The sequence below is a fragment of the Schistocerca cancellata genome, chromosome 2 (assembly GCF_023864275.1).
Source record: "Schistocerca cancellata isolate TAMUIC-IGC-003103 chromosome 2, iqSchCanc2.1, whole genome shotgun sequence".
Classification (NCBI taxonomy): Eukaryota; Metazoa; Arthropoda; class Insecta; order Orthoptera; family Acrididae; genus Schistocerca; species Schistocerca cancellata.
The window spans coordinates 146417360-146444732 of record NC_064627.1 but is presented as its reverse complement, the minus strand read 5'-3'; the positions used below and the strand labels follow the sequence as shown (position 1 = coordinate 146444732).

The following is a 27373-nucleotide window of genomic DNA, read 5'->3' as shown; positions in this document are numbered from 1 at the left end:
TCCACGGACCAGTAATGCATGTTCCGTAGATTCACTGCCACGTGGTTTGTGAAACCCGCTTCATCGGTAACCAGGTAGAACTGCAACGCATTCTCTGTTAATGCCCATTGACAGAATTGCACTCGATGATTAAAGTCACCACCATGTAATTGCTGATGTAGCGACACATGAAACGGGTGAAAGCGGTGACGATGCAGTATGCGCGTGACACTACTTTGACTCAGTCCACCGGCTCTCGCAATGTCCCGTGTACTCATGTGTGGGTTCATGGCAACAGCAGCTAACACACCAACTGCACCCGCTCCTCCTGTGACGGGCCTGTTACGGACCCGTTTGCGTGCTACGACCATACCTGTCGCATACAGTTGGCGGTAGATGTTTTGCAATGTGCGGCACGTTGGATGCTCTCTGTCCGGGTACCGTTCTGCATACACCCTGCAGGCTTCAGCTGCATTTCCTCGACACTCGCCATAGATGAGTATCATCTACGCCTTTTCAGAGTTCGAATACACCATGGTCACAGTTCCTACAACACTACACTATCACAGACGTCTGGTAACACGGTGTACTACAGTTGGTCTGCATGTGGAGACGAATGCAGAATAACAATAGCAACAAGCGCTACATGCGGACACTGCGACAGCTAGACGAAACCACAACAGTGCACTACAGCCACACTCGTAAACACGGTCGTCATCGTAAACATGTCCCTGCAGATGCTACTCGCCGACAGTGGCCCGTGTTTGTTACAACATGCAACTGAACGTCGGAGGTTTCAAGCGTCAAATTTAGGTTACAATATCTCCGGATGTAATTAACATTTTACAATGCAACAAACGGCACTGATTACGTATTTGTTTATATGTTCAGATGTGCTAACAAAACTAACGGGGTTCCATTTAAAAAAACGTAGGTTTGTGTTAAAAAACATACTTCCGTGCATTTCTGTATGGTTTGTATTAACCAATTACACTAGCCCCTCTCCTCACGTTCGGTCTGTGGAATCGGTTCGTCAGTATTTGATGTGGTTTACGAAATATATCCAGCGGTAACGTTAGGTGACTCACCCTGTATAGCTGCCGATCTATTCAGCGAAGGTTATCCCTCTATTCTGAAAACAATGAATGTGCTAGGAATCGTCTTAGGGGGGAACAGCAAAAAGCTAGCGGAGTTACCTGACAGGAAACGTGTGGCCACTGCGGGCCAAAGGATGTCCGTTTGTTAAAAGAGCCTGGACTGAAAAAATACAGCACCCAATGCAGAACCACAGCACGTTTGATGAAGAGTAAGAATGACTCTATATGGTCCTGGGATCTCGAATCAACCCCAAGTTTTTAAACAAGTATTTTTTTTACTCCAAACTTCAGAAGCAATTGTCTCGAAACTCAGCGCACGAAGCGCTCTAGAGCTTCGACAAATTAACCGGTTCATGTGATTTTTTAAATGAAACATAACTCAATTTAGCGGGCCTTAGGGAGAGCTTTTTTTTAATTACAATTTTAAATATTTTTTTGAACATCTGAACCTGGAAAAACATATCAAGAATTTGTTTTTAAAACAGTTGCCACTCGTTTCCGAGGTTCTTTTAAAACCTCATCGGGATGGTCCCATCAGATTCATTCTTGTTTAAGTATTTTAGATTTTTGTGGGATTCAGAAATGGCCAAGAGTCTGTACAACGCTTCACACAAACCAGGACGCGCCGGGAGGCCGGGAGGCGCACGGGGTGCAGCCGCCATTTTTAATTTGCTAATAAATAAAAAAATTCATACACGAATGTCTGCATAATAATGTGATAGAACTCTAGCTTAATAAAAAAATTATTGTATGAAAAAAATTCTGAACTTCACCCATTTTTCGTGCCTCTCGACTAGAACCTCCCCTTAACGCATCGTTACGGACGTAACAGCGTGTGTGTGTGTGTGTGTGTGTGTGTGTGTGTGTGTGGGCCATTCTCACCTCCCGACAATGCGCGCGGCTTCGCTTTTAGTTAAGTGCCCGACCTGTGCTCAAGATATCTGGCGGAGACTGAATCTGCTGCTTGCAGTGGTAGGCGCGCCACTGTCCCGATATCTATGTGTCGGACATTGGCGCGCAAACAGGAAGCAGTCAATATTGTGCCGGAATGATAACTGCCCAAAATATTTACTCAGTCTGGTGCCAGGTTGTGTGGAATGCCGTAACGTGTTGCCACGGGACACAGCGGCGACTGCTAACAGCAGACGCCTTCTCTAGTTGTCATCTAGTGAATCGGGAGAATAGTATTTCGTACTATGTCGCAAGGATGACAAGTTACAGAACTGTCTTTGATATCAGCAGAGAAGAATCTGTGGCCGGAAGTAATGTGCGAGAGATACAGTCACATACTGTGTTATAATCTTTTACTAACTTGAAACGTCCCCTCAGAAAAATTTATGAATTACTGTGCTGGTAAACCCCTTACATTATTTGATTTTCAAACAGCTGAGCAGAACTGAACGTACTCAGACATTTCGCTCTTTACCTATTCTGATCAACACTAAACTGACGCACAGTATTTTTTGCGCAACGCAATCTGACTTTCAAAAATCCCTACAAAAGAATGGCCCTGACTAACAATAATCTATACCTTTCATGAATCACTTACCTCACAAAAATCTTCGTTACTCGAACTACTGCAATACAGTGAGCGCCACTACTGCCAGCTAAATAAAAGATTCTAACTACTGAAGGCACTAACTACTCATAGGCATAGTTAGCAAATGAAAGATTTTGATAGAGAACAAACAATGTATTTACCTTAATAGCGTTCAAAAGTATAATATATATAATCAGTTGATGACATCCAGTCTTACAAATTTACTGTCTCTGATGGACACACGTCCAGATCATCCGCTCTCAAAACTCCGCCATCTCACTCCCCACATCCACCACTGCTGGAGGCTCACCTCCAACTGCGCAATGCTACGCGCTGTTCACATCCAACTGCCCAACACTACAATGGCGAATATTCCAACAATGCCAACCAGCCACAGACTGCACACAGCACAGCCAGTGATTTTCATAGCAAGCGCTACGTGACGTCACCAACATAAAAACCTAAACAGCCTACTTACAAACTTTATTACGTCGCGCCTGTTTAGCGACACAAATAGCGAGTAATAAGGATGATTGCGTGATGATACTACAAATTAATTATGGAGAAGGGTAAATGTGTCAGTTTGAGGCAAGGGACCGCTATGCGGAAAGGACCGAGTTGAAAGTTATAAGTGAAAATCGTTCAGATACCTTCGACAGTAGAATACATATACCGGTACTGTTGTTGCTAACATTGCACCGTAGGACACATTCAGAGGTGATAGTATGGACCAAATCAAGGAAAAGAAGTCTAGTAGAAACGGGCTAAAAAATGCATACCTGAGGCGCTATGATGGCTCGTTCGTGTTCGCTATTCTGAAACACATCTCTATTGAACAAGTGCTTACAGCACCTAAGATGCGCATTTCAGAGGCGATGCTTTCCGGACTTTTTCTTGTTTTGGTCCATACTACCACCTCCGGAACTTGGTTATCGTACAATCGTAAGAAATACAAAACAGGTACATGTATTTCACTGTCAGAGTTATCAGAAGTAATGAAACGTATGTTGCCTCGCAACCTAAAATCTTAAATTTACACATATTCACACACACAAATGGTAACTTTTTTTCCCAAGTTTTATTTAGTGATGTATTATGGTCAACGATTCCACTTGTTGTATTCCAAATTTCTAATTATAATGTAACTATATTATTACCAGTACGTAATAATGTGGTCTTTTAAACCCAATAAGCGACGGATAGCCGATGTCTGGCACCACTATGTTCTAATATAAACCAAACTAAAATATTAGTGTGTTTAACAAATTAAAACTCCTGAACAGGCTATAGAATTGGCTAACTTCCTCTTCGATATATCCCTGCTGTGGTGGTGAACATAATACCCCTGCGCCAGAGAAGCTGCAGCAGTTTGTAAGCGTGTCAGATAGTGCCAACACCTGAGTCTAAACTACCAACATTGCCGTACTTACGACCATAGATACATACAGACCGAGAAGCGCCTTTCTCTCTGCCGTGTTAAGGTGTGAAACAAACATGGAGAGTAAAAAGCAGAGCTTCTGTCATTATGCTGTATGCGCAGTGGAGCCGGCAATTCGTTTTTTCTCGTGTATAACTAAACTTGAGTATTGATCTAAAGAATCGAACCACTTGTATGACTATTATAGATGTCACAGTACAATTAATGAAATTTTTAATTCGCAATATTAATGCAATGAATTATCATTTCAAATTTGGCCATTGGTAACACCAGTTAGAAAACATTGTATTGACTGTTTTTTGTTTTTTAGAAACGACAGAACTAGTCCTGTTTTTGTTGCTTTGTCAGTCATTTGGTTCAACACTTCCAAAGGCGTACAAAACGAAATATCAGATAATTTATGGATTTGTAGTTTTAACTTGACAATGTCCACAATGGACAAATAGTAGTTATTGTTATTCTGAAGAAGGTTGCAGTAGTTATTGTTATTCTGAAGAAGGTTGGGTTATCCCGACTGAAACCTAGGTAAATTCTAGGTAACCGGTGCAACTAAGGTTGTTGATTACTAAAATTAAAATTAAAACTGTTTGAGTTGTTCTTTCATTTGACATATCATTTATAACTGTAAGATTAATGTATTAAATATTATAAAGCGTTAAAACCCCGAGATCCATTTATAAACACCCTGTATACTGTACCAACACTATAGAACCGTAGTCTTTATTACCTGTGATCTTAGAGAACAACTATGAGACGGCACCGTTACTCGTGCTGCGCATATGGGTAGGTGCCGCTTTCCTCTTGCCGTACCCCTAACCCCGCTCCCATCTTACTGGGCCTTGTCGTGGCACGATCGCAATACAGGGGCCGAGGTGTTCCGAGGTGTTCGCAAGGCACCGGCCCGTCGTTGGTTGGCTGGCTGGGGCAGACGCTCAGTCATACACAATGCCGGCGGCGCAGCGCGGCCTTTTGTGTGCTAATCCCTGCTGGGGGAGGGGGGGGGGGGGCTGGGAGGGTTGCCGCCGAATTTGAGCGGAGCCGCCGGCGCTTAACACCGCGCTTGCCGCGTGCCCCCCCACCCCCTCCCGGCGGATTCCGCGAGCAAAACCGGCACCTCTTCATTTCAGACACACGCCGCGCCCCGCGTGCCGGAATGCGCGGACAATGCCTGCCTCGCGGAGGCGACTTATCTGCGCGAAATAGTGAGCAGCGTGCTGTTGTAAGCGCCCCGACGCTAAGCTGCGCCTGAGGATGATTTCTCACTTTACTACCAAAACGTATCCTCTGCGACCCCGCCGAGAAGTCTCTGATGCGCAAGACACAAGCACCAGTTGTGCAACGTTAGTGGCCAGTCGTCGTCGTTTCTAGAGCTGTGTAGTTTTCGTTGCATTTATTGACTGAAGAAAAAAACGAGTCCCTATAATAAGCGGACCCTCAGCACGCTGTATTCATCCGGCTGGATAGTGAGAGGTATGTACACCACTGGCCACTAAAATTGCTACACCAGGAAGAAATGCAGATTATAAACGGGTATTCATTGGACAAATATATTATACTAGAACTGACATGTGATTACATTTTCACGCAATTTGGGTGCATAGATCCTGAGAAATCAGTACCCAGAACAACCACCTCTGAGCGTAATAACGGCCTTGATACGCCTGGGCGTTGAGTCAAACAGAGCTTGGATGGCGTGTACAGGTACAGCTGCCCATGCAGCTTCAACACGATACCACAGTTCATCAAGAGTAGTGACTGGCGTATTGTGACAAGCTAGTTGCTCTGCCACCATTGACGAGACGTTTTCAATTGGTGAGAGATCTGGAGAATGTGCTGGCCAGGGCAGCAGTCGAACATTTTCTGTATCCAGAAAGGCCCGTACAGGACCTGCAACATGCGGTCGTGCATTATCCTGCTGAAATGTGGGGTTTCGCAGGGATCAATGAAGGGTAGAGACACTGGTCGTAACACATCTGAAATGTAACGTCCACTGTTCAAAGTGCCGACAATGCGAACAAGAGGTGACCGAGACGTGTAACCAATGGCACCCCATACCATTACGCCGGGTGATACGCCAGTACGGCGATGACGAATACACGCTTCCAATGTGCGTTCACCGCGATGTCGCCAAACACGGATGCGACCATCATGATGCTGGAAACAGAACCTGGATTCATCCGAAAAAAAAATGACGTTTTGCCATTCGTGCACCCAGGTTTGTCGTTGAGTACACCATCGCAGGGGCTCCTTATGCAGCGTCAAGGGTAACTGAAGCCATGGTCTCCGAGCTGATGGTCGGCCGCTGTGGCCCAGCGGCTCTAGGCGGTACATTCTGGAACTGCGCTACCGCTACGGTCGCAGGTTCGAATGCTGCCTCAGGCATGGATGTGTATGATGTCCTTAGGGGGACTGATGACCTCAGCTGTTAGGTCCCATAGTGCTCAGAGCCATTCGAACCATTCCAAGCTGATAGTCTATGCGGCTGCAAACGTCGTCGAACTGTTCGTGCAGATGATTGGTGTCTTGCAAACGTCCCCATCTGTTGACTCAGGGCACGAAACGTGGCTGCACGATCCGTTCAGATGGCTCTGAGCACTATGGGACTGAACATCTGAGGTCATCAGTCCCCTAGAACTTAGAACTACTTAAACCTAACTAACCTAAGGACATCACTCACATCCATGCCCGAGGCAGGATTCGAACCTGCGACCGTAGCAGTCGCGCGGTTCCGGACTGAGCGCCTAGAACCGCTAGACCACCGCGGCCCACGATCCGTTACAGCCATGCTGAATGCTGATCTCATCTCGACTGCTAGTGGTACGAGACCGTTGGGATCCCTCCTGAAGCCACCGATTCCATACTCTGCTAACAGTCATTGGATCTCGACCAACGCAAGCAGCAATGTCGCGATACGATAAACCGCAATCGCGATAGGCTACAATCCGACCTTTATCAAAGTCGGAAACGTGATGGTACACATTTCTCCTCCTTATACATCACAACAACGTTTCACCAGGCAACGCCGGTCAACTGATGTTTGTGTATGAGAATACGGTTGGAAACTTTCCTCAAGTCAGAACGTTGTAGGTGTCACCAGCGGCGCCAACCTTGTGTGAATGCTCTGAAAAGCTAATCATTTGCATATCAGGGCATCTTCTTCCTGTCGGTTAAATTTCGCATGTGTAGCACGTCATGTTCGTGGTGTAGCAGTTTTAATGACCAGTAGTGTAATTGTAAATCCATGATAGAAACATAGAGTGAGGAACAGCGGCTGGTCGAACTGTTGTAGAAATATATACCATCAGCTGTTATTTTTGAGAACTTTATGTAAGTTAATAGTTTAAATGCCTCAGTGGGGTCTTCTTCGGGTCCATTTATGGTTTCAAAAACAGTTAAAACAATAAAGTATAAATTAAGTACAATAATACATCAAAAGTGTTATATCAAATCGATACAAGTAAGTAATTATGAACTAAAAATAGTATGCACGACAGTGCTTTATAGTCAATTATGGAACACAATGATGTCATTACAATGAGACATAGCAAACCTACGAAGCCCAAGTGATGAAATAGATTTAGTAAAAAGTCAAAAATAAAATCATAGGTTTGGTACATCCTGTTACATGACACCAGTGTGTTCCATAGTTTTCTTAACAGCCCTGAGGTCCTTATATCTTATGTCTATGAACTGCTGTAGTGCATATTATTTTTAGTTCGTAACACTTTTATTCTATTACTAAACTTGCTTTACTCTTAACTGTTTTAACTATCTTTTTGTAACCATATAAGAGCCTGACGAAGACCCTACTGAGGAGTTGAAACTAGTGGACCAAATAAATTCTTCAAAAATAGCGGCTAATGGTGTATATTTCTACAACGAAAAGTATGCATGGCGGAACGCTGTCTTCGGCCTTGCTCAGGAACCACTGGCTCCGTAGGCAGCAGCGTCCAGCCGCTTGGCGCACAGGCACCTTTTGCGGACTCTGTGGTGAGCCTCGTATCGGTATTCACCGAGAATAAAGTACACTATCTGATCGAAAGAGTACGGACACCGGTATGGAATGCCGAATTGGTCACTAGACGACACAGATTAAAAGGAGGCGGGGAATGTTGTGCTGTTTTAGAAGAGAATCAGTAACAACAATGGTTCGGTCAGGAATGTTCAGCGACTTAGAATGTCGGCTAGTCACTGCGTGTCACCTCTGTAACAAATCCGTCAGGTACCTTTCAATTCTTCTAAAGCTGCTCGAGTCTACTGTTGATGTCGTGATTCTGAAATGGGGACGCAAAGCAACAACCGTAGTTGAACTAAGACCAGGGACGTCTCAAGACGTCTGATAACAAGCAACTGGGGACACAGAAAAACACGGAGAAATCCTTTGTCTTCAAAATGTTACTTCAAAAAATGGCTCTGAGTACTATGGGACTTATCATCTGAGGTCATCAGTCCCCTAGAACTTAGAACTACTTAAACCTAACTAACCTTAGGACGTGACACACATCCATGCCCGCGGCAGGACTCGAACCTGCGACCGTAGCAGTCACGCGGTTTCGGACTGAAGCGCCTAGAACCGCTCGGCCACCGCGGCCAGCTCAAAATGTTACTTATTCTATTTGATGTTTTCCCTATAAAAGGTAATCTGAACCTTTTCTTTTCCAGTTTGTCTCTGTTTTTCATTGGGGATAGCAAGGACCTGGGTTGCTTCTTCATCTTCTTACCTAGAGTGATACTGGGGTTAATTTCATTATTTGTGGCTAGTTTTTATTGTATTAAGTTCCTTCTTCTTGTGACATTGGGATAGAAAGAAGCAATTATCAGCAAGCAGATGGTCTGGTGGGCTCACCTCTATCCGCCTTACCAGCAGAAATGTTCATGGACAAGTGAGAGATTGATTTTCGCAAGAGGGAACCACTGGCATAACATGTTGTGTATTGGTACAGATACGTAGGTGATATTCTTTGTATGTGGAAAGGTTCCAATAGATAACTCCACAAATTTGTGGAAAATATGAAGCAGTGCCACACTAACATAAAGGTCAGCAACGAGTTGGGGGGAGGGGGGGAGATGGGGGGCGTTCCAGCATAAATTTCCTGGACGTTAACTTAAAGGTAGAAGACAGTGACCATAAATTTGAAATTTATCGAAAAGAATTCTTCACTACCCATTCATCCCGGCTTCCACTCAACATCCTACAGGCTATAAACAAGCAGCATTTCACCAGGTGATCCATCGTCTCCTTTCCATCCCTATGTCCCAAGAGGACTTTGACCAGGAACTTAATGCAATAAAAACAATAGCCACAAATAATGAATTCAACCCCAACATCATTGATAAAATTCTAGGTAAAAAGATGAAGAAGCAAGCCGGGTCCCTACTGTCCCCAAAGAAAAACACAAAAGAAATGGTGCAGATTACCTTTTATAGGGAAGACATAAAACAGGATAAGTAACATTTTAATTGCAAAGGGTTTCCCTATGTTTTTCCATGTCCCCCAGTTGCCTGTTTAATGCAAAAGACAATCAACCAGCCATCACAAAAAGTGGGGTTTATAAAAATCACATAGTGTGAGTGTCAGTCCTGCTACACTGGATAGACGGTGAGGTCAATAATTACAGTGTTTCACCAAGAACCCACAGCTGACTCAATTAAAACTGTATACTTTTTACATGATTGTCCAAAAGCATGGTGAATGTCGAAAATTCTTCATTCTGTTAGTGTTACTATCCTATTTGACATTCACTAAATCGGTCCAACAGGGAATGTAGTTCAAGCTTAATAGATACGACTCAGTAACGGCAGTTTCTTACTTTAATTGCTATGTTAAATATCGTCCACACTTAGTATCACTCGTACAATAAAATTGGTTATAACTTTGCTTACAACATTCGCCGCCGCGCGGGGTAGCCGCACGGTCTGGGCGTCTTGCCACGGTTCGCGCGGCTGCCCCGTCGGAGGTTCGAGTCCTTCCTCGGGATGGGTTTGTGTGTTGTAATTAGCGAAACGTAGTTTAAGTTAGAGTAAGAGGAACTGAACGGTTCAGGTTATAAAAAGGCTGTTACGTAATATGCGACTCAGCCCCGCATAAACACGTACAGGGGAAGGACAATACGAGGGAAGTTACGCAAATGGGCTATTTTTGTGCTTGGCGCAACAAACCTCGGAAGTTAGAGCAGAAGTTGGAACTAGGGCATTCGGAGAAATACAGCACGAACGAGAACTCCATTGTAATGGTAAAAAAAATAAAGCTCTAGCTATAAAAAGGGAAGGTTTTTACGAGCGACATCAGATTCCTTTAATTCTGGTAGGCAGCGTGCTCTTAAACACAGCTTCCGTTTCTCAGAAACATTCTTTAGTCTCTCCAAGTACTTGGCGACGATGTAGCACATCTAGTCGCTGGGTGTAAATTCTCAGAAAGGACGCTAAAGATTTTTACGGCGAGAGCGAGCAGGGAATAAGATCCCGCGAGCACCGGCGCCTCTTAGGCAGTCCTCCACGTCATCCGACGGCGGCGGGACGGAGTTTTACGGAAATTGGAGTCTCTCCGACCGCCGCTGCAGCTTTTACTGCGAGAGCGGGCGGTTCGTTAAGAACACCGAGCACTGGCGGAGAACAAGGGAGGTGCTGCCGTGAAACGGGGCCACAGCTCGCTAAGGGGAACCGACGTCATGATCCGAAAGAGCAAAAGATCTCGCGCAAGAGTCAACACACTCGGTACGGTCACCTTAATTATGTAAGACGTCAACGTGCAATAACCACTCACAGACGGCAGGTAGCAGCACTTTGAGTTGTTGTAATGCGGAAACGGAGCTAGTGGACTGACGTGATCCTTGGCTCTGCGACCAAGGATGGAAGCATTTCCGAAACAGCAAAGTTTCTAAATGTTCGCGTGCAGCCGTGCATGACAAAATGGCGCTATCCAAAACCAGCAATGAGGCAACTGTGGTGCACCACAGACCATAGATAACACGGGTGAACGACGGCTCCAACGATGTGAACGCGCGAATACACGCGCAAGTGTTGGGCGACTAACTGCCCAGATGAACCGAGGGGCTACCAACAGCGTCTTCTCACCGATCGTTCAGCAAACACTGATGTGTAAATGCCTCCTTAGTAGGTGCCTGGTTCATGCACCCACGCTGACGTCGACGAGGGCTGCAGATACCACGCCAGTCCCAGAAATGGACATTCAGCGAGTGGAGACAGGTGACCTTCTCAGCTGAATCACGTGTCATGCTCCATCGGACTGACGGCCGTTTGCGCCTAAGGCGTGAAACGTCTGGAAGCACACACCCTGCAACCAGGGGCCCTATTCTATATCGTTCACACCGATCGCTGCAGTACGTTAGTCTCGGTAGTGACGTCATTTTCGGCTCTTTATCCGAATTTACTATTCAGTAAGCTTCTGAGACCTGTTACCGAACGGTCCTCCGCCGATTTTTCGACAACTGTACCGAGAGGTTTTGGATTTCGGTATGGCCCTGTCGGTCGGTTAGCTGTGGTTGATTTACACCTATAATTTGATTTTTTAAACAAACTGAGCGGTTTTAGCTTTGCATTCAGTGATTGTGTTACTAAAGAATCAAAACAGGATGCGTCCAGTTCGTAAGTAAGTTCATAACAGACTATTTTCCTTTGTTAGAAATATGGTTAGGTTACGTTGTTACTGTGAACGATTATCACATAAAAAAAAGTTTTCGGTCAATATTCTCTCAAAATACCAGTTATTTTATGCAATTGAGAGTTTAAAGATCATTAAATATCAAGATTTCGGCTTTGCTTACTACGTATATTATATGAGTGTTAGCTGAAATTACTAGTGACTTTGCGTGCTCTTTTCCGCAAATGGTTTATTTATTATTTATCGAAACGCGTTTAAAACTTTAAGTAACAATGCAAAGAAATTTTGTGAAGCCTGACAGAGGAAAACTTCCAAAAAAATCAGGCATTTTGCGGCTTACGCCCGCATCATTCGGCAACGAATTCAGCCTACGTCTCTCTCGCTGGGAATTACATAAAATAAAGCGACGGTTGCATGTACGCTGTAGTAGCGAAGTCTGCCGGCACGGTAGCTCAGCCTCTGTAATATAAAAACTGAGCGCACGGGTCAACGATGGACTTGAACGGGTGTCATGAGACGTCAGTGCCGAAGAAACGCAACGAAAAAAATGAGATCACAAAAAAAAAAGTTGGTAAGGTGACGAACTGTAGTGACTAAGGACGTAGGTTCATATACTGCTAGATCCGAAAATACTTTTTTTTCCCTCTTCGTGTTTGCAACGCATTCTGAGACTTCGTTAATAGTCAAAGTTAAGCATTTTTCTCAAATATTCGCTGTAATTTACACGTAAGAATGCGCTTTCTCAGTAACGAGTATCACCGATTTCGTGACTTCCGTATGTTCAAGAAATGAAAGTTGAAATTACTGTGCATGAAACAACTGACAGTGATATTTATTCTTCTTCCTGTAACGAAAAATTCACCATTGTTTTCGGAATACGTAGCGATCTCCGGGAGTGTGGTCAGACAGGAATCTAAGAGCATAACGTAAATTACTGCGAATGAGACTAGCAGCAATCGTCTTTATACTTTAGCTTGTCGCAAGTATTTATCTGCGATCGAATCGTTAACAACAGTAGACAGAGATGAAAGATTCCCGCCACAATATTTTCAGACCAGACCACTATATATGAAACATTCTGATTCATCAGATTCATGTTATAAACTACAACGAAATTCTACAGCTGCACTCGCCACACTATATTGAAAAGGCATTTTTTAATTTTGTTTTTATGAACCAAATCATTGATGTATCATGTAGGGAAGTAGGCTACTTCATTTCGATCTCCAGGAACGAGCTACAACCACATTCTATGCTGCTTCTTATTCTTTGACAATCTCTTAAACAATTTGTCGGGCTCTTGGAGATATGTTCCTTCCATGCAACTTATTGAAGGCAGTTTATTCCCATACGCGTTTCGCCTCTTTTATTTGTGAAGCATCATCACGAATAAAGGAAGCGAAACGCGTATGGCAATAAACAAACTGCCTTCAGTTAGTTGCGTAGACAGAACGTACTTTCATGAATTTTAAAAGCAACTAAGGAACGACGGAAAATAGAAAAAATGACGAATTTTTCGGGTGTTTCTATATATGAATTTGTACAATGTTGTATTACACTCCATTCCTAACTCATATTCCGAAACGTAAAATCCAAAACGAGACGTCGATCTGAATCAGAATAAAATGAGATAATGTGACATTCATGACAGTTTCCAGAACAGAGTCAATATTCTATCGTTATCATGCATTCATGGAAGCCCATGGTCAGCGAAATTTGAACAGTATTACGTAATCTAACCACACTTTTGGGTACTGTGAAGAATGGCATGCCTGTGTCGGATGGTAGCCTCTTCGAGTTCGTGCCGCTGTGGTGCTGCAGTGCGCATGCGCGGATCTGAGGCAGACCGCTTTTCATTGGTTGGCGCGAGGAGAACTGACAACAGCGTTTCGGTTCACTAGGACCGTTCGGCATCACTTTAGAAATGAGTACTGAATAATGTTGGGGCTCTGTTTCGAAAAAAAGACCATTCGGTGCGCTCGCGTACCAAACCGATCGGCAAAATGGCGGAAAGATACAGCATAGGGCCCCAGGAGGGAAAGTTATGTTCTAAGAAATGTTTTCCTGGAATTCCCAGGGCGACCTCGTCATTTTGGAAGGCACAATGGACCAGCATAAAATCTGCGTCTGTCCTTAGGGATCATGGCCACCGGTGCAAGCAGTTTGTATTTCCTCGGCATGATAGCCATCTACCTGCATGAAAATGCAAAGTGTCATGTAGCTCGCAGTGTATGTGCTTCATTTGACGAGCAACAGAACGAGTTTACCGTACTCCCCTCGCCACCAAGCGTCCCGGATTTAAATCCAATCGAGAATATATGATACCTTCTCGATCGGGCTGTCCGCGCAAGAGTCCTCGTCCTAGAAACCCAGTGCAGCTGCACATAGCACTGGAGTCTACATGGCTCCAAATTCCTGCCCTACCTTCCAGATCCTCACAGGTTCTATTCCTGCGCGCCTCATACTGCAAAAATTGGTTATTCAGGCATTTGACAGGAGGTCACTGTAATGTAACAGGACAGTGCAGGAGCGCAGGTACAAACATGGAAAATGTCTTCAGCAATTTCCCCTCCAGTGAGTCCGCAGCCTGTATGAGGTCGAAGAGCGACAGCATTTATTTCAAGTACAAGTTTCCTGCCGCACTACTTATTTACTCGTAGTGAAAGAAGTTACACGACGAGCACGTTTCGGCGGTTTGCCACTATCAAGTGTACGTCTTAGCTGGTATGTGGTGGTCCATACTGCATGTTGGAGCGTGTGTCGGTTGTCTCTTTGTTATGATACGATCACGTTATTTGCATGTTAACTTTTTATTTCCATAATCTTTTGAAGTTATTTTTGATAACGTTTCTGACAGCTTCGGCTGGAGCCGAGGCTGTGAGAAAAGTTGTTCAAAAACTCAGCATTAACAGTGTGGTGAAGGGATCGTATCACAATGAGGACACCAGACACAGCCTACAGAACACCAGTCACGAGATTATGCAAAGTTTCATAGCGTTGATGGGAATTATCTGATGCATGATGCCGCACGTTCTTTGAGTTCACATATCCTCGTAGGCTCAAGCACGTCTCATTTTAGGAAATTCAAAAACTGACGATCCGGGCATGTGACAGCAACTGATCTGCGCATCTGAATTGCAGTGTCCGCTTTTACTGTGATGGGCAGTTCTGCTGTTCATTAACAATAGTCAGTTTCGCATGAGTGTTGTAAATAATTTTGGGAACAGTTTTATGTCGCCCACCGTGTACAAGTCTAAATACGAGGTGTTCAGAAAGTCTCTCCGCAGTGCAGTATGATTGTTAGCCGCACGTGCCGTATGCCGCAGTGAATATACCGAAATGAAACTCAGTGAAATACAAGTATTAATTTATTTAATATTCATTTTTACTTACAAATTTTCACATTAAATGTTGAAAGTGCTCCCCATGTTGTTGAATACATAATTCAATTCGTCTAATCATGTTTCCAAACACAAGCTGTAACATTTCTTTTGTAACAGAAGCAGTAAAAGTGGATATTGCAGTTTTCAATTCATCGATGGATTTTGGACGGTTTTTATAGACAGTTGCTTTCGCTGCACCCCAGAAGAAAAAGTCAGGTGGTGTTAGGTCAGGCGATCGTGGAGGCCAAAAGTCCCTGTGAAATTATGTGATCACCAAAAACATCAGCAAGCAGTGACACTGAAACGCGAGCTGTATGCGAGGTTGTACCATATTCTTGAAAATAACCGTTCAGTATTTCACTTGTTTCGTTGAAAAATATGGGACCCACAATCCAACGTCTATAAATTGCAATCCAAACTCCTACTTTCACAGAATGAAGTGGTTCCTCATTAATACACAATGGATTTGCAGTACTCCACATACGAGAATTTTGCGAGTTCATGTACCCGATAAATGAAACCACGCCCCATCAGTGAAAAACGTTTCATTAAGAATATCCCTTCCACTTTTTTAACCGAAATTTTTGAACCATTGACAGTAATGCAGTCTCTTCCCATGGTCAGTATTTTTCAGTTCTTGCACGATTGTCACTCTGCATGGGAAAAGTTCTAATTTTTTCCTTGGAGCTGTGTGGGCCGTTCTGGCACTAACATCGATTTCCTGGGCGAGTTTTCTTACTGACTTGCTCGGACTCATGGACATTTTATCGGAAATATCGAGTAGTTTATCCTCAGACAAAACGCTAGGACGACCACTTCTCGGTGCATCTGTCACTGAACCCGTACTTCGAATTTTGTTAATCAATTCTCGCTCAGTATCGCGATGTGGGAGTGTTGTCTCCGGGAAAGCTGAATTAAATGTTTGTCGAACTGAAACTGTGTATTTACCGCTAGCTTTGAACACTTGTTCGACTAAAAACCACGTTCTTCAATGGTCAGCATTTTAACAGTGACAAAAAAGAAACAAACGAACAAAGGAACTAAACTTAAACGTTCACGTCAACACATAACGACGCACACCAACGATACTAATGACGCTGGCTGACATAGACGAAACAGTGGAATGTTGGGAGAGTCCACTTGAAGGGAAGTAACCTAGGCAGGCGAACAACCATACGGCACTGCGGAGAGACTTTCTGAATATCCCGTATAAAAACTCGAACTATAATTAGTTTACAAATTATAAATAAAAATTTGTTGCACCGTGTTATCAGTAGCAAGAATTCGAAAAATTCAGACTGTACTGACGTGACAAGCCATGGTATAGCGATGTGCACATAGGCAGATGGCTGCAGTATCGTGCACACAAAGCGTAAAACGGCAGTGCATTGGCGGAGCTGTCATTCGCACTCAGATGATTCACGTGAAAAAGATTTCCGACGCGATTTTGGTCAAACGACGGGAAATAACAGACTTTGTACGTGGAATGGTAGTTGTAGCTAGAAGCATGGGACATTCCATTACGGAAATCTTTAGGAAATTCAATATTTCGTGATCCACTGTGTCAAGGGTGTGCCGAGAGTACCAAATTTCAAGCATTACCTCTCGTCACGTACAAAGCAGTGGCCAAAGATCATCACTTAATGACCGAGAGCAGCGGTGTTTGCTTACGAGGGAACCTCCCCATCAAACCCCCCCTCAGATTTAGTTATAAGTTGGCACAGTGGATAGGCCTTGAAAAACTGAACACAGCTCAATCGAGAAAACAGGAAGAAGTTGTGTGGAACTATGAAAAAAATAAGCAAAATATACAAACTTAGTAGTCAATGCGCGAGATAAGCAACATCAAGGATAGTGTGAGCTCAGGAGCGCCGTGGTCCCATGGATAGCGTGAGCAACTGCGGAACGAAAGGTCCTTAGTTCAAGTCGTCCCTCGAATGATAAGTTTAATTTTTTATTTTCAGACAATTATCAAAGTTCAGACACTCACACATAATCAACTTCGCGTTCCAAAATTCCAGGACATGTTCAGATTCGCTTGGACATATGCAGGATTTGACGGTCTACACATGGAAAAATTTGAAAACGTTAAAAACATATGTTTTGACAGAGCACAGGGGAAACTGTGTGATTGTGAAACTGTTTCATTCATTTGTTGCAGTTTATGTGACAAACTCTTATGTTTTCATCACTTTTTTGGGAGAAAAGAAAACCTAAATCGGGCAAGGTAGAAGAATCTTTTTACCCATTCGCCAAATGTACAAGTTAGGTGCGTCGACAACGTATTCCTGTCATGTGGCGAACATGCCGTCACCAGTGTCGTATAGAATACATCAGACGTGTTTTCCTGCGGAGGAATCGGTTGACCTATGACCTTGGGATCAAATGTTTTCGGTTCCCATTGGAGAGGCACGTCCTATCGTCTACTAATCGCACGGTTTTGCGGTGCGGTCGCAAAACACAGACACTAAACTTATTACAGTGAACAGAGACGTCAATGAACGAACGGACAGATCATAACTTTGCGAAAATAAAGAAAGTAAACTATTCAGTCGAGGGAAGACTTGAACCAAGGACCTCTCATTCCGCAGCTGCTCACGCTAACCACGGGACCATGGCGCTCTTGAGTTCACACTATCCTTGATGTTGCCTATTTGCGCATGGACTACTCAGTTTGTATATTTTGTTTATTTTTTTCATAGTTCCACAAAACTTCTTCCTGTTTTCTCGATTGATCTGTGTTCAGTTTTTCAAGGCCTATCCACTGTGCCAACTTATAACTAAATCTGAGGGGGGGTGGGTGCGATGGGGAGGTTCCCTTGTTAGAGTTGTCAGTGCTAACAGACAAGCAACACTGCGTGGAATAACCGTAGAAATCAAAGTGGGACCTAACGTATCCGTTAGGACAGAGCTGCGAACTTTGGCGTTAATGGGCTATGGAAGCAGACGACCGACGCGAGTGATACTGCCAACAGAACGATCGCCTTCGGCGCCTCTCCTGGGCTTGTTGCCACATCGGTTGGACCCTAGACGACTGGCAAACGATAGCGTGGTCAAACGAATTCAGATTTCAGTTGGTAAGAGCTGATGGCATGGTTGGAGTGTAATGCAGACTCCACGAGGCCAAAGATCTAAGTTGTCAACAAGGTACTGTGCAAGCTTGTGGTGGCTCCTTCATGGTGTGGACTGTGTTTACATGGAATGGACTGGATTCTCTGGCCTACCTGAATCGATCATTGACTGGAAATGGTTATGTTCGTATACTTGGATACTACACTCCTGGAAATTGAAATAAGAACACCGTGAATTCATTGTCCCAGGAAGGGGAAACTTTATTGACACATTCCTGGGGTCAGATACATCACATGATCACACTGACAGAACCACAGGCACATAGACACAGGCAACAGAGCATGCACAATGTCGGCACTAGTACAGTGTATATCCACCTTTCGCAGCAATGCAGGCTGCTGTTCTCCCATGGAGACGATCGTAGAGACGCTGGATGTAGTCCTGTGGAACGGCTTGCCATGCCATTTCCACCTGGCGCCTCAGTTGGACCAGCGTTCGTGCTGGACGTGCAGACCGCGTGAGACGACGCTTCATCCAGTCCCAAACATGCTCAATGGGGGACAGATCCGGAGATCTTGCTGGCCAGGGTAGTTGACTTACACCTTCTAGAGCACGTTGGGTGGCACGGGATACATGCGGACGTGCATTGTCCTGTTGGAACAGCAAGTTCCCTTGCCGGTCTAGGAATGGTAGAACGATGGGTTCGATGACGGTTTGGATGTACCGTGCACTATTCAGTGTCCCCTCGACGATCACCAGTGGTGTACGGCCAGTGTAGGAGATCGCTCCCCACACCATGATGCCGGGTGTTGGCCCTTTGTGCCTCGGTCGTATGCAGTCCTGATTGTGGCGCTCACCTGCACGGCGCCAAACACGCATACGACCATCATTGGCACCAAGGCAGAAGCGACTCTCATCGCTGAAGACGACACGTCTCCATTCGTCCCTCCATTCACGCCTGTCGCGACACCACTGGAGGCGGGCTGCACGATGTTGGGGCGTGAGCGGAAGACGGCCTAACGATGTGCGGGACCGTAGCCCAGCTTCATGGAGACGGTTGCGAATGGTCCTCGCCGATACCCCAGGAGCAACAGTGTCCCTAATTTGCTGGGAAGTGGCGGTGCGGTCCCCTACGGCACTGCGTAGGATCCTACGGTCTTGGCGTGCATCCGTGCGTCGCTGCGGTCCGGTCCCAGGTCGACGGGCACGTGCACCTTCCGCCGACCACTGGCGACAACATCGATGTACTGTGGAGACCTCACGCCCCACGTGTTGAGCAATTCGGCGGTACGTCCACCCGGCCTCCCGCATGCCCACTATACGCCCTCGCTCAAAGTCCGTCAACTGCACATACGGTTCACGTCCACGCTGTCGCGGCATGCTACCAGTGTTAAAGACTGCGATGGAGCTCCGTATGCCACGGCAAACTGGCTGACACTGACGGCGGCGGTGCACAAATGCTGCGCAGCTAGCGCCATTCGACGGCCAACACCGCGGTTCCTGGTGTGTCCGCTGTGCCGTGCGTGTGATCATTGCTTGTACAGCCCTCTCGCAGTGTCCGGAGCAAGTATGGTGGGTCGGACACACCGGTGTCAATGTGTTCTTTTTTCCATTTCCAGGAGTGTATTTTCAGCTATTAGTGGAATTCATGTTTCCAAACGACGATGGAATTTTTATGGATGACAGTGCGCCATGTCAGCAGGCCACAATTGTTCGTTATTAGTTTGAAGGAATTCTGGACATTTCGAGAGAAAGATTTGGCCGCCCAGACATGAATCCCATCGAACGTTTTGGTAACACTTTCGCAATTATGGACGGCTATAGAGGCAATATGACTCAGTATTTCTGCTGGGACTTCCAATGAGAATCCATACCACGTCGAGTTGCTGCACTATGCTGGGCAGAAGATTGGTTGGTTGGGTGAATTGGGTGAGGGGGCCAAACAGCGAGGTCTTCGGTCCCATCGGATTAGGGAAGGATGGGGAAGGAAACTGGCTTTCAAAGGAACCATCCCATAGTTTGACTGAAGCGATTTAGGGTAATCACGGAAAACCTAAATCAGGATGGCCGGACGCGGGTTTGAACCGTCGTCCTCCCGAATGCGAGTCCAGTGTGCTAACCACTGCGCCACCTCGCTCGGTACCCGGGCGAAAGGAGGTCCGCCACTATATTAGGATGTTTCGCAATACATGTCACCTCAGTGTAAAATGTAAATATTGACAAATATAAACTTATTACCTCCTTACGCATTTTGAAAGAAAATAACGAGGGCTCTGAGCACTATGGGACTTAACATCTATGGTCATCAGTCCCCTAGAACTTAGAACTACTTAAACCTAACTAACCTAAGGACAGCACACAACACCCAGCCATCACGAGACAGAGAAAATCCCTGACCCCGCCGGGAATCGAACCCGGGAACCCGGGCGTGGGAAGCGAGAATGCCACCGCACGACCACGAGATGCGGGCGAAAATAACGAGACGTCAGTTCTGAATACCCGGCCTTTTTGTTTGACAGTTTTGTAACGTTACCGTATTGAAAGGTCTGGCTTGTGTAGCGTACTGTATGATACAATCTCGTTAAACAGCCTGTAGTTGTTTTCTGACGTAGCCAGGGAGAGAGAGTGGGAATTCGTCCGGCCGCTCCTCAATTAACACGTAGACTAGACTGGCTCGCGTGGAAATTGGCCGAAAAGAACTGAGTATAATGAAATAGATCTCGAACAGCGCGTTTTACTCCTTCTAGTGAAGTAATACAGAGAAAGTCTTTCGCAGATATGATGAATGGTGTGAGTACATAATTGTTATTGTATGACTTCTAGTGGAATAATACGGATAAGTCATTCCTATGTATGATGTATGCAAATTTATCACTTTAATCACGGAGTTAGAAAGAAGTTCCTAAAAAATTACGAAAGTAGATTTATTACAATTTGATGTTTTAAAAAATCGAAAAAGGTGCTGTTCACATTTAAATAATCATAGGTTACTAAATTGTTTTATAGATTGTAAGGACTTCCTTCCTGAGGACGCAGTAAACCTGTTTACGAACGATTTCGTCACCACGGTTAACAGAAGGCGCGTTTACACTGAGTTCGAAACATGTTCTGCAGCACTGTTCGCGGCTACTGCTGGACTACCGATGTTCGCAACACGTCTGCAACACAAAACCAGTGTTCCACGGCTGTGTCGGTACAGATCAAAGGAAAATTGTTCCTGGCCTGCTACCAGTAAATGCCACTCCGCAGTGCTAGTGTTTGTTTTTGCTCTTCCTATAGAGTTGCATGTTGTCTTTACGTAGGTTCCTTTACGAAATGGAGTGGACAAGATGGAAAATTTACGAACTTGTCACTCACTATGAAGCATAGGAATGCCTTTGGAATCTTCGGAGTAATAGTTATGAAAATATTAAAGAGAAGTATGACTCCCAACGTAAAATGCTGCGCCGCTTCGCAACAGCAGCTGTGACGTGGATAAAAAGAATTCTCTCATTTCCCAGTATCGCAGCTGCAGCAACAGCTACTACTACTACAGCAACGACGACAACAGAATACGTTATCTGACTTTGGGAAGATTTGGCGTCAGCGAGTTACGTGAGCTGCCGCCATGCGAAAGTGTGGTGGAAAAAAGACGCTCTCTGTGAGGCAGATATGTAGGAGGCAGCAGTCAGTAGTAAACGTGTATGTGGCTGGGAATCATCAACTACAGATCCCGCCGTCACATTCATTAAGGCTTAAGAAGCTTTCTTTATTGAAATTATAATTTGGACTAACTTTAATGTGAAAATAAAAATTAATGTATGATCAATACATACACATTCTTTATTTAGGGCGGAAAATGTCTGAAAAATAGCGTTTAAAGTTCTAAATCAGGCTTTTAATTTTTAAAATTTTCTGGTGGATGAAGGACCGGACACCCTCCGTATCTGCCTTTAGATTGCAGACAGCCTCTTCTCGAGGTTGGCAGCTAGGTTATTGGGTGTGTCTAACGGGCTCTGGAGAGCAGAAAGATCACAACAGCTAAACTCTGAGCAGAGGTTACCGCTCGACTGTCACCAGAAACCGTGGGGGATTACTGGGAGCTGGATTGAAACTACAAGACGTTTACCGCTGACATCATACCACACACATCAGAGACTTGTATGGTGTGTTGCCTGAGCCAACTGCGACATTGGGTCGCTTCCGTTTGTGGCGGTCACAGCGGCGTCAACGTCTGCATAGACTGCCTGATGACAGGTAATTGGAAGCAGCGATTCTCGAGAACTGCACCCATCCATCTTATCTCTGACTACGGTCCACAAACTGTAGTCCATGTGTGGATCGATGCGCAGAATATGAACGACTGTATGAATATTTTCAGCAAAACGGAGCAACAGCACAGAGCGCCTTGACAACTTCGTCACGCGTGTATGAGGTGTTCGGTGAAGGCTGGTCACCTCGGTTGCCTGATATCTCTCCTTGACATTTTATTGAAGTAGCAATGTACCCTGGAAATGCATATTGTGGGAAATTTGTTGATAATAGTGATTCCCTGAAGTGAAAAACCACTAGTGTAGTTTGAAACTCTTGCACCGATAAAATTCAGTAATACAAAATTACTAAATCAAACCAAAAGATATTGAAGACATGCCTGAGGTGGAGTAAAGAGCGATATCAATGAGAAAGTAGAGCTCTTCATCACGCTATACGCTGCAGCAATCTGATGGAGAACACTGCCTTCCAATGGAGATGTACGGAGAAGGAGGGGGGGGGGATGGGAGGAGGAGGAGGAGGAGGAGGAGGAGGAGGAGGGAGTGGTGTAACGGTATGAGGATGTTCATCATGGTTAGGTTGTGGTCTCCTCGTTGTACATAAGAAAACTCTAAACGCATAAGGATATGAACACATTTTATAACATTGTACAATGCATACAGTAGAAGAACAGTTTGGAGACGACGATTGTGTCAGCACGATAGTGCACCCTCTCATAAAGGAGCATGTGTGCGGCGATGTTTTGTGGACAACATCCCTAAAATGGACTGGCCTGCACTGATTCCCGACCTGAACCCAAAAGAACACTTTTGGGATGAGTTAGAACGTCAACTTCGATACAGATACCTGCATCCAGCATCACTACCTTCTCCAGTTTCTGCTCCTTAGGGAGAATGGGCTCCCATTTCTCCATAGACACCCAGAAACCGCGCTGAAAGTGTCCCCAGCAAAGTTAAAGCCGTCGTAAATGCAAAGTGTGGACACATCATGTCTCAATGTCCACTATTAGGTATCTGGATGTTCTTGATCAGACAGTGAGTGTCGGTTGCGAGCACCTTGTGGCTCTTGACGCGCGCGGATCGAGGATTGGATTCTGGCGTGGAGGGCAGAGGGGGTATGGTTTTTTATTTTCTCTTCCCCCTCCCCCAAACAGAACGTGCTATCAGCATCACATTTAACATACCTAGGATTTTAATAATAATAATAATAATAATAATAATAATAATAATAATAATAATAATAATAATAATTTGTTTATACAAGTACTTTATCGTATTTTCCTAGAAATACTGGTTCAAAAAAATTGAAAAGGATACGTCTGACGATTTTAGAATCACACAAATCATGCCATTCATTTGACAAATATAACAGCAACAGGCTCTCAAAACCATGACATCGTCGTGGTTTTGACCGACGCCAAACTGGGTGATGAGTGGGGCCCACCGGTTACGGTTAGCGGCGGTGGCCTAAATGCATGCTGTCGAGCGGGCGTTGGCGGCTTGTTGCTTGTGAGTGTGTCTCTGGCCTTCGTGATAGGCGCGCTTGATCCAGAGCCTACTTGTCTATCTCCGCGCTCCATCTTTCCCGACCATTGTGCTGGCGACAGCAGATGATGAGGTACAATACACCCATATGTCTACTGTAAACAGTTTTTTCATTAAGATTCTTTTAATATTTTTAAAATTTCGTAAGGTTTCTCCACAAACTTTGGCAGATTCATTGTGACACAAATATAACCGTTACTACACCACTGTCCATTAAAATTGCTACACCAAGAAGAAATGCAGATGATAAACGGGTATTCACTGGACAAATATACTAGAACTGACATGTGATTACATTTTCACGCAATTTGGGTGCATAGATCCTGAGAAATCAGTACCCAGAACAACTACCTCTGGCCGTAATAACGGACTTGATACGCCTGGGCATTGGGTCAAACAGAGCTTGGATGGCGTGTACAGGTACAGTTGCCCATGCAGCTTCAACACGATACCACAGTTCATCAAGAGTAGTGACTGGCGTATTGTGACGAGGCAGACGTTTTCAATTGTTGACACATCTGGAGAATGTGCTGGCCAGGGCAGCAGTCGAACATTTTCTGTTCCCACAAAGGCCCATACAGGACCTGCAACATGCGGTTGTGCATTATCCTGCTGAAATGTAGGGCATCGCAGGGATCGAATGAATGGTCGTAACACATCTGAAATGTGACATCCACTGTTCAAATTGTCGTCAATGCGAACAAGTGACCTAGACGTGTAACCAGTGGCACCCCATACCATGACGCCGGGTGATACGCCAGTATGGCGATGACGAATACTCGCCTCGAATGTGCGTTCTCCGCGATGTCGCCAAACACGGATGCGACAATCACGATGCTGTAAACAGAACCTGGATTCATACGAAAAAATGACATTTTGCCATTCGTGCACTCTGGTTCGTCGTTGAGTACACCATCGCAGGCGCTCCTGTCTGTGAGATGCAGCGTCAAGAGTAACCGCAGCCATGGTCTCCGAGCTGACAGTCCATGCTGCTGCAAACGTCGTCGAACTGTTCGCGCAGATGGTTGTTGTCTTGCAAACGTCCCCATCTGTTGAGTCAGGGATCGAGACGTGTCTGCACGATCCGTTACAGCCATGCGGGTAAGACGCCTGTCATCTCGACTGCTAGTGATACGAGGCCGTTGGGATCCAGCACGGCGTTCCGTATTACCCTCCTGAACCCACCGATTCCATATTCTGCTAACAGTCATTGGATCTCGACCAACGCGAGCAGCAATGTCGCGATACGATAAACCGCAATCGGTATAGGCTACAATCCGACCTTTATCAAAGTCGGAAACGTGATGGTACGCATTTCTCCTCCTTACACGAGGCATCACAACAACACCAGGCAACGCCGGTCAACTGCTGTTTGTGTATGAGAAATCGGTTGGAAACTTACCTCATGTCAGCACATTGTAGGTGTCGCCACCGGCGCCGACCTTGTGTGAATGCTCTGAAAAGCTAATCATTTGCATATCACAGCATCTTCTTCCTGCCGGTTAAATTTCGCGTCTTTAGCACGTCATCTTCGTGGTGTAGCAATTTTAATAGCCAGTAGTGTATTTATGATACCGCGTATATAGTTCTTTTTAGCCTTTGTAATATTGTAAGCCAATTTTCATGGAATAAAAGATGAAGTTTCAAGTGCAAAAATGGGCACGACGTCCTATAGTGCGTCTTTCCAGACTATAAAAAAACCGCTTTTATTTGAGTTCAAATGGCTCTCAGCACTACGCGACTTAACTTCTGAGGTCATCAGTCGCCTAGAACTTAGAACTAATTAAACCTAACTAACCCAAGGACATCACACACATCCATGCCCGAAGCAGGATTCGAACCTGCGACCGTAGAGGTCGCTCGGATTCCAGACTGTAGCGCCTAGAACCGCACGAACACTCCGGCCGGCCCGCGTTTATTTTCAAGGATGCATTTGTCGCGGCATTTGCTATATTTTTGCCCAATCCGAGTAGCGAGTAGGCGCACCCCAGTTGGATCGGCGCCCGGGTGTCTGGAAGGACGCCTGTAGCCGGTGTTGGGCGCTGACAGCACAGCACGGCACGGGAGAGCAGGCAGGCAGGAAGCGTCCATCTAGCGCTCCCCGCGGACCGCGGCACCTGTTGCGCGGAGAGGATGTCGCGATTAGCGGAGGCAGCCGCGCGCCACGCCGGCCGCGGCCACCGGCCCTGCAGGGCTTCTCACGCAGCGGTAGGGCCGCCCTGAGAGCGGCGGAAGGAACGAGAGGAAGGGCGTGCCCCGCCGTGTGAGAGAGCGGCGCCGTGATTGAGGCGCGGTGCCGGGAGATGACACACAACAGCCACATCCTCATTGCCGCTAACTGCCACCTCCTTGCCGCCCGGGCTAACCCCTCCCTCCGACGCCGAGCCGGCTGATGATGCCCGCGGTCCTCGCCGGAGTTACACCTCGCAGTTCGAGTCGAATGCACGAGCGTCCCCCGCTCACTGTATTCCTACGGTTGCCACGAGCCCGGTTTTTTATTGTAGTGTCCGGCCTCACAGGACGTAGACTGCACGACTTCCTCCCTGACATAAGGGAGCGGTTGAGAATGAGACATATCGATCTCAGCCGCGGTATGGTACATTTCTTAACCGGACACGGACCTCATCCCACGCACTTAAACCGCGCGAGTCGGAGGCAGACACCTACATGCACATGCGGGGAAGAAGGTTCCCCTGAACACACTGTCTTTTTCTGCGGGCAATACGCGAACAATAGACAAACACTACACTTGGATTACACAGATACAGACAGATATACAGGGTGTTACAAAAAGGTACGGCCAAACTTTCAGGAAACATTCCTCACACACAAAGAAAGAAAATATGTTACGTGGACATGTGTCCGGAAACGCTTGCTTTCCATGTTAGAGCTCATTTTATTACTTCTCTTCCAATCACATTAATCATGGAATGGAAACACACAGCAACAGAACGTACCAGCGTGACTTCAAACACTTTGTTACAGGAAATGTTCGAAATGTCCTCCGTTAGCGACGATACATGCATTCACCCTCCGTCGCATCGAATCCCTGATGTGCCGATGCAGCCCTGGAGAATGGCGTATTGTATCACAGCCGTCCACAATACGAGCACGAAGAGTCTCTACATTTGGTACCGGGGTTGCGTAGACAAGAGCTTTCAAATGCCCCCATAAATGAAAGGCAAGAGGGTTGAGGCCAGGAGAGCGTGGAGGCCATGGAATTGGTCCGCCTCTACCAATCCGTCGGTCACCGAATCTGTTGTTGTGAAGCGTACGAACACTTCGACTGAAATGTGCTGGAGCTCCATCGTGCATAAACCACATGTTGTGTCGTACTGATAAAGGCACATGTTCTAGCAGCACAGGTAGAGTATACCGTATGAAATCATGATAACGTGCTCCATTGAGCGTAGGTGGAAGAACATGGGGCCCAATCAAGACATCACCA

At 45.6% G+C, this 27373-nt stretch overlaps 2 protein-coding genes across 2 annotated transcripts in view; both read left to right on the top strand.

Moving 5' to 3' along the window:
* The window catches only part of LOC126152024 (translation initiation factor IF-2-like), a 29515-nt gene extending 21521 nt beyond the window's left edge, over positions 1 to 7994 (top strand). The window contains exon 4 of the mRNA XM_049915980.1: positions 7846 to 7994. Within this exon, the coding sequence (XP_049771937.1) occupies positions 7846 to 7994 (149 nt within the window). The remainder of the gene's footprint in view (positions 1 to 7845) is intronic.
* Positions 1 to 27373, top strand: part of LOC126161440 (phosphoinositide 3-kinase adapter protein 1) — a 486142-nt gene that overhangs the window by 7476 nt on the left and 451293 nt on the right. The gene's annotated exons all lie outside the window — the stretch shown is intronic.